Consider the following 14,247-nt stretch of genomic DNA (forward strand, 5'->3'; position numbering starts at 1 on the left):
TCATTAATTAGCTGAATATAAGACTAATACTGCATTGAATGTATTACCTGAAGGAGGTAGGCTACAACATCTGTACATCGGGCTATATATCAATCTAGATCAGGATGATCTATTTTGGATGCAATTTGAATGGAGTTGATGGAGAAAGAGAAAGACTGTGAGAGAGTGTGCGCACACTGATTTAAAGCAACGGTAATCGAGTTAAAGCTCTGCAGCTGCAATATAAAAACAATTATTTTTACAATTAAAAAAAGAAGGTGACCCCCGAAAGCCAGATGGCGATGGGTAAATTAGACGCACATTCACTCTTTATATTACTGACTATGCTGCAGCAAATGTAAGCCTACCTGTTACAAGAATAAAAGTTACCGTGATGAGATGATAGGTCTACATGCATTGTGAGCTGTGCTCCATACTGAGATGGGCTGTCTGTCTCCACCCTGAGTGTTGATGATTCATCATGCAGAGGCCGTAGAGAAGCCCGATTTAGACGTCGCATATCATTTAACAGTTCCATTTCACGCCCTGCTGTTCATATACATAATTTATTATAATTTACTGGTTTCTAGCAGTTATTTTTCCCGGGAAAAGGGAGTGGTTTGTGGCGGTAAATCCCAGTAACCGGTTCCGCCATTCAACCCTAGTGTGTGTGTGTGTATGTCTATTTTTATCCACATGGCAGCCCAAACAGATGTAAGACGTCTTGTCATGTGTGCTCTGGAACAGAACAGTGGATTATGGTAACTTAGTCACATTAGAAACAGCTGCTGTGTGTCTGCCAGAGGTTGGCTGTGTGTGTTGTGTGTTGTGTGTGTGTGCGCCAGATATTGGTCTGCTTTTGCCCCAAAGCCCCCGAGCCCCCTCACTCCACTGTTACTATGTAAGTGGCTCAAGCGTGTAATACATACAATTCTGTCAAATGCTGTTCTAGCCCTGAGGATAAGTATGATAATGCAATTTCAACTCGCTGTAATGTGATTATGTATTTATGGGGGTAGTTAAGAGATTTTGGATCTCCCAAAAAAGTGGTCAAATTAGATGAAGTCATCTGGAAAAGGCTGCCCTCAAAAATACGTCAATTAAAAAACTAATTGCTACTTTGAGGTTTGTGTGTGTGAGATATTTTTCTTATTTTTATATATCTATTTCATGACCGGTCCGGTAAAGCTTATTTTTGACTCAAATTAAATCACTGATAAGAGAATGATGACAGATAATGACAGATCAATCAACAATGTACTATATCTACACAGACAACTGATCTGAGTGATACACTACTTTTAAATATCTGGAAGAAGTCTCACAATTTACTGGATATATCTTCCATTCCCATCTATCCCTCCATCAATCCACTCCCGCTTTCTCCTCTTCCCCTCTCTGCTCCTTCCTTCCTTTCCCCCTCTCTGCTCAATTCTCTGCATTTCTACCCTGACTGCCATGGCGACGGCTGATCCACCAACGGACGGAGGGACTAGTTTGAGGATGGGGCCGTGGTGTGTTCAGCAGAGGTCAGAGGGCGGCGAGCGGGGACCACCTCCTGAGAGCCACAGAAAGCTTGCTCCTTTGTTAACGACACAATTGGGACCCGTTTCCCAGGCAACCGTGCAGTGTACCTCGCATGGGGGAAGGGGAGGGAGCGAAGGACAAAAGACTGAGATATGGCAGAGGAGAGAAAGGGAGAGAAGGATGGGCCACCTCCTCCTTCAGCTAGCCGGCCGTGTTATTCACATTACTGTTTATTAACCACACACACCAGTTGTTGTGGAGAGAGAGAGGGGAAGAAAGAGAGAGAAAGACAAAGAGAAAGAGGGAGAGAGAGAGAGAGAAAGAGAGCGAAAGAAAGAGAGAGATTCCATTCAGTCCGGAGCTTATAAACAGCATGTTTGACATTAAATAAAACAGAGGTCTATTGTGGGTTTGGGACAGAGTGAGCTGGGTTTATCAGACCATAACATGTATCGTACATCCCTCGCTAGCTACTAGCCATATGTTATCTGCATACTGTGCACGTCTGTCTGACAATCATCAGAGACCACAGTCAGCCTTTAATATGAATTCACAGCGGACGGATGGAGTTTCTGTTTTATATACAACCGTAAACCTTATCTGTAGAGGTTACAAATGTATGTCAAACACTGACAAAAGGCATAAAATGGGGGAAGAATTCATTATAATAATTCAACTATTATTTGTTCATTATTGTTTCAGAAATATTACATTTAGTCAGCCATACTGTACCAATAGATTCAATAATCTATTGGTAAAAGGCAAGACCTCGCTTTGTGCATGGGGGCATTGTCATGCTGAAACAAGAAAGGGCCTTCCCCACACTGTTGCCACAAAGTTGGAAACACAGAATCGCCTAGAATGTCACTGTATGCTGTAGCTTTTAGATTTCCGTTCACTGGAACTATGGGGCCTAGCCCGTACCATGAAAAACAGCCCCAGACCATTATTCCTCCTCCACCAAACTTTACAGTTGGCACTATGCATTGGGGCAGGTAGCGTTCTCCTGGCATCCGCCAAACCCAGATTCATCCATCGGACTGTCAGATGGTGAAGCGTGATTCATCAATCCAGAGAACGTGTTTCCAGTGCTCAAGAGTCCAATGGCAGTGAGCTTCACACCACTCCAGCTGTCGCTTGGCATTGTGCATGGTGATCTTAGGCTTGTGTGCGGCTGCTTGGCCATGGAAACCCATTTCATGAAACCCCCGACGAACAGTTGTTGGAAAGGTGGTATCCTATGACGGTGCCACATTGAAAGACACTGAGCTCTTCAGTAAGGCCGTTCTACTGTCAATGTTTGTCTATGGAGATTGCATGGCGGTGTGCTCGATTTTATACACCTGTCAACAACAGGTGTGGCTGAAATAGCTGAATCCACTCATTTGAAGGGGTGTCCACATACTTTTGTATATATAGTATATTTATCTATCTATCTCCTTTCTCTTTCTACCCATGCCAGTCAGATCTATGGAGTGATACTAGTCCCATCAGAAATTGAATCTGAAATGAGTAAATTCATATGAAATTTCTGGTGGCACTAATATCACTCCATACAGATGTACCACCGAAGCTCCCTCTCTTAGCAAGCACAGAGGATGGCACAGAAATAGCAGATTCACAGTCTTCAGGCTGCTGTCCTACTTCAGCAGTGGGGTTATACTGAGGTCAGTCACAGCCACAACAATCCCCAACGACTGACTGACTGACTGGGAGCTTATTTTGAGAGGTGTAATTTGTGCACCAAATGGTCAGCTACCACAGAGCCATAAAACAGAAACCAGACTGAAAAACACTATACTGGAGGATGATTAAATGAGGGTTGGGGTTTGGGGGGGATGTAGATACTGAGCGTTTTTTTACTCTAGAGACAAGGGCTAGCCAGTTATGCTACAAAATTCCCAGCCCCAACCTCACTTAGAAGGAAAAGACATGAAGATTTTTAAAAGGCACACCACTTCTGAGGGTTTTCTCTCCAGACAGGGATGAAAGGAAGCCATTGGTTCTCATCCAAGTCACAATTTCTCCACGCTACAAGCCATTCATCATCATTATCATGGCTATTGGGTGGACCTAATTCCCTTTCAAATCAACTGTCAATCCTCATTTGGCTTTTTCTCTTCTTAAAGGCTCTGGTATTCTCCCATGGACCGGTCGGCCATGCCAAGGCTAGTATAAAGAGACAACATGGACATAGAGAGTCGTTTTGGAGCCGCAGTCTTCCTCATCTATTGGGATTCATGTGTTTTCCAAACATCAAACTAGCTTTTGAATGCGCTAACAGAGACATGCTGGTGAAAGCATGTCTAATCAAACTGAACTGTTGTCTCCAACCAAAAGCCTTAGTCTAGTGCACATTCAAACTAAACAAGTGTAAGATACATTCACCTGGTTTATAATATAGTAGTAAGTCAAGCTAACACTGCTAACTGGTTCACATCTAGGGTCGTTTTTGTGTATTTATGCTAGTCATTTTACAGCCAAATAATGATAACTACTTTGGGTTATGACCCGCAACTGACTAAACCCCTTCAACTGAGGTCGGGATCTCAGGAATATTTTGGGAATGCTACAGGGAATGGCATGGGAATGTGATGGGATATAAGCTGGGTTCACTTAGTGCAGATGGGATGTAGTGCCTCTATCTCCCGAGGCCAGGGCACATTCAGAGCAGAGGTTACTTACATAACTCCCACATATCCCTTGCTCTCTCGCTCGCTCTCTCTCCCTCTCCTCCTCTCTCTCTTACTCTCCCTCTCTCTCTCCCGCTCTCTCTCCCTCTCTGCCTCCTCCATCTCAGTCCACTACTAGTAGAATAGGAACAAGTGGGCGGACAGAGCTCAACATTCAGTATCATCCCCTCCATCGCCCCTCTGAGTGGGCAGGGCAGGGCAGAGAGAGGTGGGTAGTGTTGGAGAGTGGGGTTGGGTGGCATGGAGCATTGGGTGGATGGATCAGATGGATGGATGGGGGGGATGGAAAGGCAAGGAAGCAACCTGCTAAGTACTGGATAGATGAATCTACATAGATAGATATACATGCCACTAGATTAACCTAACGAGGCAATGCAGCTGCTCTCTGATTGAGTTCAAATGCCAACAATCAAGCATGTAAAGAGGATCACTCAACAGTCAAAGGCAAGGACACATTGATGCATTATAGCCGCCAGCTCTGGGTGTGCGTACAGTGCATTAGGAAAGTATTCAGATCAATTCACATTTTCCACATTTTGTTACGTTACAGCCTTATTCTATTCTATCTTATTTTTTTTTTTTAAATCGCTCATCAATCTTCACACAATACCCCATAATGACAAAGCAAAAACAGGTTTTTAGAAATGTCTGCAAATGTACAGCCTCGAGACTTCTTGGGTATGACGCTACAAGCTTGGCACACCTGTAGTGAGCAAGACAAAGGAGATGATCATGGACTACAGGAAAAGGAGGGACGAACAGGCCTCCATTAACATCGACGGGGCTGTGGTAGAGCGGGTCGGGAGTTTCAAGTTCCTTGGTGTCCACATCACCAACAAACTATCATGGTCCAAAACACACCAAGACAGTTGTGAAGAGGGATCAACAACACCTTTTCCCCCTCGGGAGACTGAAAAGATTTGGCATGGGTCACCAGATCCTTCGAAAATTCTACAGCTGCAGCATCGAGAGCATCTTGACCGGTTGCATCACCACCTGGTATGGCAATTGCTCGGCATCCGACCGTAAGGCGCTACAGAGGGTAGTGTGTACGGCCCGATACATCACTGGAGCCAAGCTTCCTGCCATCCAGGACCTATATACTAGGCAGTGTCAGAGGAAGGCCCAAAAAATGGTCAAAGACTCCAGTCACCCAAGTCATAAACTGTTCTCTCTGCTACTGCACGGCAAGAGGTACTGGAGAGCCAAGTATGGGTCCAAAAGGCTCCTTAACAGCTTCTAGCCCCAAGCCAGAAGACTGCTGAACAATTAATCAAATGGCGACACGGACTATTTACTTTTTATTACATTTTGTACTTTTGTTTATTTAGCCAATATTTTCTTAACTCTATTTCTTGAACTGCATTGTTGGTTATGCGCTTGTAAGTACGCATTTCACGGTAAGGTCTACACCTGTTGTATTCGGCGCATGTGACAAATAAAATTTGATTTGGGGAGTTTCTCCCATTCTTCTTTGCAGATCCTCTCAAGTTCTGTCAGGTTGGATGGGGAGCGTCGCTGCACAGCTATTTTCAGGTCTCTCCAGAGATGTGCGATCGGGTTCAAGTCCGGGCTCTGGCTGGGCCACTCAAGGACATTCAGAGACTTGTCACTAAGCCACTCCTGCATTGTCTTGGCTGTGTGCTTAAGGTTGTTGTCCTGTTGGAAGGTGAACCTTCGCCCCAGTCTGAGATCCTGAGCGCTCTGGAGCAGGTTTTCACCAAGGATCTCTCAGTACTTTGCTCCATTCATCTTTCCCTTGATCCTGACTAGTCTCCCAGTCCTTGCCGCTGAAAAACATTCCCACAGCATGATGCTGCCTTCACTGTAGGGATGGTGCCAGGTTTCCTGACGCCATCAATCTTGGTTTCAAACTTGGTTTCATCAGACCAGAGAATCTTGTTTTTCATTGTCTGAGAATCTTTAGGTGCCTTTTGGCAAACTCCAACCGGGGTGTCATGTGCCTTTTACTGAGGAGTGGCTTCCGTCTGGCCACTCTACCATAAAGGCCTGATTGGTGGAGTGCTACAGAGATGGTTGTCCTTCTGGAAGGATCTCCCATCTCCACAGAGGAACTCTGGAGCTCTGTCAGTGACCATCGGGTTCTTGGTCACCTCCCTGACCAAGGCCCTTCTCCCCGATTGCTCAGTTTGTCCGGGCAGCCAGCTCTAGGAGGAGTCTTGGTGGTTCCAAACTTCTTCCATTTAAGAATGATGTAGGCCACTGTGTTCTTGGGGACCTTCAATGCTGAAGAAAAATAAATGGTACCCTTCTCCAGATCTGTGCACAATCCTGTCTCGGAGCTCTACGGACAATTCCTTTGACCTCATGGCCTGGTTGTTGCTCTGACATGCACTGTCAACTGTGGGACCTTCCATAGACAGCTGTGTGCCTTTCCAAATAATGTCCAATCAATTGAATTTACCACAGGTGGCTTCCAATCAAGTTGTAGAAACGTGTCAAGGATGATCAATGGAAACAGGATGCACCTGAGCTCAATTTCGAGTCTCATAGCAAAGGGTCTGAATACTTATGTAAATAAGGCATTCCTGTTTTTTTATTTGAAAAACATTTGCAACAATTTCTAAAAATCTGTTTTCACTTCGCCATTTGGGGTATTGTGTGTAAATTGATGAAGAATATATATTTTATAATCCATTTTAGAATGAGGCTGTAACGTAACAAAATGTGGAACAAGGGAAGGGGTCTGAATACTTTCCGAATGCACTGTATGTGTGAGTGTGTCACAGCTCCATAGATAACGGAATTAGAGCAATAAACATTGGTAAATTAAGCACTGTACACGCAGCTTAATCCGGCAGCGGCTGGAATCAAACATTGTATCATGAACAGGACTGTTAATTCACTTCACTTCAGCAGAGTGGATCTAGATCCTAGCCAAATGTTAAGCCCACTAAGCAAAGCCTGTTACATAAAATGGGTTTTTATAGTCTTTAAAGCAGAAATGACTTGAAATCGTCTCTAGTTGCTATGGGCTTGTCTGTCACAACAGAAACAGCAGGTTGCTGCAGCAGATTAGACCACCGCACATTTCATTTCACAGAGTCATTTAATAATTGATGCTTTTAAAAATGGCCCCAAAAGAAATGTTAAAAGTTAATTTATCACATAATGTTTTTGTAATATCTTCTCAGTCCCCTGGGCTAGAGGAGCCGACTAAAAGTAGGCTACCACTTTGATATTATCAACATTACCGGTTATGCAGTTATCCATGGTAGCACTGTCTGCTACTGTTACGATGTCCATGGGGCAGACAGACCATAGAGTCTGGCACAGATAAGGACAGTACAGTAAAACAGTACAGTTACAGTATGTGTCTCTACATCCAGACACATTATATATATTTTGTTAACCTTAATTTAACTGTGCAAGTCAGTTAGGAACAAATTCACATTTACAATGACGGCCTACCCCAGCCAAACACGGACAACGCTGGGCCAATTGTGCGCCGCCCTATGGGATTCCCAATCACGGCCGGATGTGATACAGCCTGGAAATGAGAGCAAGAGAGAGAGAGCAAGAGAGAGAGAGCGAGACATGAAAAATAGTGAGTCAGTGTTTACCTCCATGGCGAGCGCGGCGGTCTGCTGGTCGTAGTGGTTGAGGAGATTGGGCATGAAGGTGGAGTTATAGGGCAGCCCCTGACACATGCGCAGGGTGATAGGTTCACAGGTGAACATGCTGTGGCTCCCAGCAGCAGACTCCATGGGGATGGCTTCTACCACCACTGCTGGAGCCATCAGCATGGACACACACAGCACCCACAGGAGCCCCATGGTCCCCGCAGGCAGGGGCAGGGGTAAGGAGGGACCCAGGCTGGGCACAGGGACAGTCCGAATGATCGCCCTCATTCACAGAGGTTGGCGCAAGAGAGAGAGCTCACGCGTGGTACAGGTAATTGACAGTCAGGGGAGAGACTGGTCCTGTTCCTGGTCTCAGAGAGTGACAGTCTGTGTGTGTGGGTATAATCCAAGATGGACGCCATGGCTTAGGCTGGCTGTTTCCATCTCCCTCTTGAGTCATAGGAGCTCCATCACCTGAGCATGAGTCCTGGCGTTGGGTGTTGGACCACTTCTCACCAGGTCGCTGTGATTATACACAGAATATGAACAATGATTAGGATCAGAGAGTGGATCCCTGCAATAAGTGTAGATGTCAAGGGATCTGGGGGGAGAATAGAGAGGGGAGATAATAAATGTTTACAAAATTTAAACAATTGCAAATGCGACTACAATTAATGATGCTTCTTAACACAATATTTTAAGAGGCACATTATGAGAATTTATGCATTATAACATGTTCATGGGGATTATAATCTGGTATGTGGGTGGATATTGAATAAGTGAATTAGTGCACCAATTATATTTCTGTAGTAGCTTAACGGCACCATAATAGTAAAGTTATAGCAATTTGCATTATATATTGTCTCTTTAAATACGCCATTTTCCACAGACCATGCACTTTCAAATATGACACGTAAAACAACCCGAAACATTTCAAACAATACGTGACATTTCACAATTGAATATAGTGGTAGTGGCTTGCACTGTAGGCAAATGACTGTGCGTAATAGCATTTACTGACGTCTTCGGCAGGATTGTCGCGCATTACATGCTTAGAACCATGTTACAAAACTACCGGTAAATAGACACAACAGTGATGACATGAAACTATAGTAGTATATATATGTCAAAGCCAGCTGGTCACTCCTCCGACTGCGCCTAATGGATAAACACATTTTATCCGACTAATAAACATTTTATGAACGCGGAACAAAAGATGACGGTTGGGCTACTTCATCTCAACTGATACTGACCGTATGTAGACTAGTCTACCTAAACTGAATCTCTCCAGGCGTATCCCGATGGTTTAACGTTACTACGATCCAGCGGTGTTGGCAATACATGTGTCCGCAATTCTGTAACAGAAAATATCTAGGGGAGTGCCAGAAATATATAATAAAATAAGACGATTTTACCTTTCTGTCGGGAAGATAATTCACGTGTAGGGGTCTTCGCCGCTCCTCGAGGCCGTAACAATGAGTGACTAGCCCACTCCTCTCCTGCCCTCTCTCTCCCTCCTCCTCTCCTAGCAGGTTTACAACCGATGTCCTCGAAGAGCGAGAGCGCGCATTAAACACAGACGCGCAGCCAACTGAACTCAAATGCTTACCTTTTCAGTTTTGAAATGACAAAATTATTTGTTTGAATGAGGTTCAGACATGTGTGTGCGTGCACTGAAGGCCTATATCTACAAGGAATAACATACCAATGGAAAGACGTGAGAAAAATGTGGAGAATATGGGCTACGAAGTCATCAAACTCCCTGAATGGCAACATTTGTTGCAAACTAGACAAAATCCGTATCATGTGTGCAACATGCTCTGCGTGATTTGCAACATTGTGAACAGTGACATTGTATCCATTGAAACCACATGCATGCCGCACCTTGTGTGTGTGGATTGTATTTCGGTGGCAACAGCGCCACCCTTGTGTGTCAAGCGGTGTTTGCGTCGCTCATGTCGTTGCTCTTGACTACGCAAAGCGGCGACGGTGACAGGGTTGGGTAGAGAAGGAGAGGGGGAGGTGCACCCCACAGTACACCCATTACTATGGAAACAGGTAAACTGTACGAACGCTTCAAGAACAAAGTGACATGTACTGGTAATCCTATGGACAAGATACGAATACATAACACTGAGGATTCGTGATTGGGATGATAACTATGCTTCCTCATGCATCAGAGGCCGGAGGAGATTGATGGTAGGACTATTCCACTAGTCTAGTGGACCATCCACATCTGTAATATAGAGATAGCAGAGCTAGTAATAGTACAGGTATCTTATGTAGGTTTTATGTGACTGTTCATTGACTGACTAGGACTACTTGGGCTACTCTGATTTAATGAGTGAATAACGCAAAAAAAATACACATGCGATAGCCCTAACCAATGACGATTCACTTCAATGCATCTACCAGGTGATGCAGTCTTCTTCTCCCTCCACACAGATCTGACTTGTTGCTGACTTGTAGCAGCTGAAAGATGTCCTTTGCACCGAGGACCTCACTAACCTCTGCCAAGATGCAGACCAAAATGAGTGCCTGGACACCTCTTAACCACCAGCTGTCTAATAACAATGTAAAGTTGACTAAACTTTATAACAATCCAGTTTTAATGTAATCTTCTACTTAGATTAAATATCTCTCTTCTTTAGGTGTTTGAAGAGCGAAGAAACCTGCTGGGAAAATGGGTAAGTGGGCCTCTAAAAATTGGAAGGTTATAAATTGATAAAATATTAACCATGGAGAATAGGTTAGACATACAGCAATGCAATCAGAACCACATAAGCAATCCTTTTACAGCTTTTCAATTCTACTTTATTTACCCCCATCTGCAGAAGGTGCTTGTTGGGGGCGGCAGGTAGCCTAGTGGTTAGAGCGTTGGGCCAGTAACCAAAAGGTTGCTGGATCAAATCCCCAAGCTGACAAGATAAAAATCTGTCATTCTGCCCCTGAACAAGGCAGTAAACCCACTCTCTGTAAATAATAATTTGTTCTTAACTGACTTGCCTAGTTAAATTAAAAATAAATGACAGTAGACATCACTTAAGATCAACTGATGCCATCCCTGTGTGTCTGTTAGTTTGACAAGTGGAGCGACGGCCAGAGGAAGGCGGTTCTACAGGACTTTTTCTCGCGGTGTTCAGTGGGCCAGCTGCGTTTCCTCCGTCAGAACCTGACCAAGAGGGTTCCAGAGGAGAACCTAGACTTCACCTCTGTCCTGCCCAGAGTTCTCTCTCTCTATGTCTTCTCTTTCCTCGACCCCAGGAGTCTTTGCAGGTGTGCACAGGTAGGTACAGAAGGGAGGTATGGGTGTTTCTGGTCTTGTTCATATATGTAGCAGAAATTGAACAGTAAACAACTTATGCGACTGAAGATTGTGTAGCTATTTTATTTTTTGAAATTGAGACACTAACTCTCTCTCTCATTCTATAATAATAGGTTCCTAGCTCTGTCCACCCAGTCATTTCAGCATCATACATGTGCTATTAGACACCACATTACAACACTTAAATGTATGACATGCTCTGGCCCATTTTAGCGGTACCTGTGTACCTGTGTTGGCAGGTGAGTTGGCACTGGAAGGGTATAGTTGAGTTGGACCAGCAATGGATGCCCAAGTGTCTTAAACTGGGCTGGTGCATCAACTTTGCCCCCACACCATTTGAACATGGGGTCTGGAAGAGACACTACATAGAGACAGTACTGGAGCTTCACATCGGCAAACCTAAGGTGAGTGACTGGAGGCCTGGACAGTGTATAAAACTACCTGCACGGAACAGACACATTTTTGTGTGTTCAGACTCTATCACAGCAGGAGTTCATTGTCCCTGAGGTGACGTCCATAAACAGTGTGACGTTTGACCAATCAGAGAGCTTCCTCAGAGAGGTCCAGCGAGAGAGGAGCGGTGGCGGCACCACGAGGGGGTCAGGAGGGTCCCAGCTGAAGGGGCTACCCCCGTGGAGGGGTGCAGACAGACACCCCACTGACACCGTGCGATTCAATTATCTGGAAAATCTGGACCCCATAGAGCACGCCCACCAAGCGTAAGACCACTTCCTCTAGTATGTAGTTAGTGTGTATGTGTGTGTAGTGAAAAGTACATCAGTCTTGAAATACAAAGCATTTACCAAACCAATGCATTCATTCCCAAATTAAAGCACAATCAATTCTTATTTGCCCCCGAGGCTATAAATAAAGTATAATATTGAATTGAACAATCAGACATCGGTTAAATCAGCCTATGAATTCCCATGTCACTTGACCTGGTGTTCCAGTGACAATGGTCTGTTTTCCAGAAAAGTGAAGAGCAGAGGGGTCTTCAACACTGACAATGAAAAGAAGAAAGAGCTGTCTGCATTCAATTATAAACTGCGCAAGGCAAAGTCATTGGTAAGCACCTCTCATCAGAAGATGACCAGTCTGAAGACCCTATCTTGGATAACAGCCAAGGGAATGCTTAGAATTCCCAGGAGAGACACACACACACCAAGAGACATAATGCATATTGAACAGACTTCACATGGAAATTCATGTAAATGCGCTACCCAGGGGGACTCTGTGTGTGTGTGTGTGTGTGTGTGTGTGTGTGTGTGTGTGTGTGTGTGTGTGTGTGTGTGTGTGTCTCAGTGAGGACAAAAACGCTGTCGCTGCTTCAGGGGAGGAGGAGAGAGAACACTGTCATTGAACATTCTAAGTGTTTCCGTTTACAGAAATACCACACATTTTATCAGCAGAAATACCACACATTTTATCAGCAGAAATACCAAACTAAAAGATAAAACACACCTATATATATATTGTTAAAGAATACAATAAGAGGACTGTACTTATCGTGTCACCTTGCAACTTAGACACAGATTGGGACAATACGGACAGTATACCATGTAGGCATGCATCAAAATATAATTTTTTTGCATCTGTTCTTCTCCCCCTTAGATGTTCCTGTCCTTGGACCTGACTCCAGGTTTGGGTTCTGGAGCAGGACACCAGAAGCAGAACCGGTTCCGCCCCCAATGGGCCACACAGAGCCTAGAGTACCCTGTCACCAAGGCAACAGCCAAGAGCCTGTCGCGGTCGAGCCAATGGAACGCTGGGATACGACCTGGTCCTGTGAGGTCAGCGGTGCCCAGGCTCAGTCAGGAAGGACTGAGGGCATCAATGAGGACAAACAGGAGTACTCCTAGTTAGAAACATCTTTCCTTCCTCTCTCCCTCCCTTCCTTCCTCCTTTTCTTCTTTCCTACTTTCCTTAAATCTGTCCATCGCAGAGGACACACAGGACCACGCCTAGTAAGACAATAGATGACCAATCCTTTCAATGTACATTCTTGGTTGAACTATAACAGAATGAGCTCTCCATCAAAAAGGAAACTTGTGTCCAAGGAAACACGTGACATTACATTCTTACTCAATGAATGCTTTCTTTCATCGCCTGAATGTTCTGTATGATGTATAACTGACTTACATGGTTTGGGGTTTCAGCAACACCACTGTTTTGAGGGACAGCCTCGGAGGATACAAGTGAACTATATCGCCACCCTGTGGAGCACGTTAGTACTGTAGCACAGACAGAACACAGCAGCGGTTCTCAACTGGAGTCTGACCAATGTTCCCTCTATTTTGGGGGGGGGGGGGCTGAGCATATTTTTTGGTCTTGTGAGCAGAAACTTCAACATTGTGAGAATTTTGTGCAACTTCCGGCGCGCGTTTACAGTGAACAGTACCCATACCGTTTTAGACCATGGACCAAATAGGTGACTGTAAATTGCCTTGGGTTGTATGATGCAAGAAACCCCTTTACAAATTACAATTAATTATTACCATACAGAGAATTAGACAATGTACGCTACCCCTCTGCCTATTGGCTTATTCAAGCCTGTCTCAAAATACAACTCTGCCCCTTTAATTAAGACAAGCATTTTACCGGACTGGCTTTTCAAAGACATGTTGAAATGTAGCCTACATGTTTTGTGCTCTTGTAGGAAGCAGTAACTCCCCATTGCTGACCTATACTTATCTATAACTGGGCTAATAATTCGCTAACTAGCAAAGAATATCAATAAATGTGCACACGGGCGGCGCAGATCTGAAAAGCGCATTCACTCTACTCCATGCGCTCTGGCTACAACAAAATCAGACTCAATCTTGTAAAATTAGATTTGTTGCATTGAAAAGGGGCTGATATGTTAATTCGATCACAGAAAAAACGTTGATCTATATATTGCAAACTAATTGGGCGAACTCAGTGAAGTTCAATCTCTTGCATTTCTTCTGCGCAGCAGTCCTGGAGGAAATGCGCGCACAGTTTAGAGGGAACATTGGTTGTGACCCAAATTTGGATCACGAGTGGTTTGAAATAGTTCGCGGGTGTCTAATTAAAATTGTTATCGTTTTGGGGTGAAGAAAAATACTCCAGTCTGCACTTAAACTACTAAAACCAGGTAAAGGGTGTAGAAATGATCAAT

At 44.4% G+C, this 14,247-nt stretch overlaps 2 protein-coding genes across 2 annotated transcripts in view; one reads left to right on the forward strand and one right to left on the reverse strand.

Moving 5' to 3' along the window:
• The window catches only part of fzd3a (frizzled class receptor 3a), a 29,367-nt gene extending 21,371 nt beyond the window's left edge, over nucleotides 1–7,996 (reverse strand). The window contains exon 1 of the mRNA XM_038968842.1: nucleotides 7,784–7,996. Within this exon, the coding sequence (XP_038824770.1) occupies nucleotides 7,784–7,996 (213 nt within the window). The remainder of the gene's footprint in view (nucleotides 1–7,783) is intronic.
• Nucleotides 7,997–10,262: 2,266 nt separating this feature from the next.
• fbxo16 (F-box protein 16) lies at nucleotides 10,263–13,046 on the forward strand. Its single transcript, XM_038968044.1, has 7 exons — nucleotides 10,263–10,358; nucleotides 10,435–10,470; nucleotides 10,863–11,069; nucleotides 11,348–11,512; nucleotides 11,583–11,827; nucleotides 12,080–12,173; nucleotides 12,720–13,046. Exons 1-7 carry the CDS (start codon nucleotides 10,263–10,265, stop codon nucleotides 12,969–12,971), a joined length of 1,095 nt encoding a protein of 364 aa, XP_038823972.1. The 3' UTR covers nucleotides 12,972–13,046.
• Nucleotides 13,047–14,247: the final 1,201 nt, after the last annotated feature.

This window comes from Salvelinus namaycush, chromosome 29 (genome assembly GCF_016432855.1).
Source record: "Salvelinus namaycush isolate Seneca chromosome 29, SaNama_1.0, whole genome shotgun sequence".
NCBI classification, from domain to species: Eukaryota; Metazoa; Chordata; class Actinopteri; order Salmoniformes; family Salmonidae; genus Salvelinus; species Salvelinus namaycush.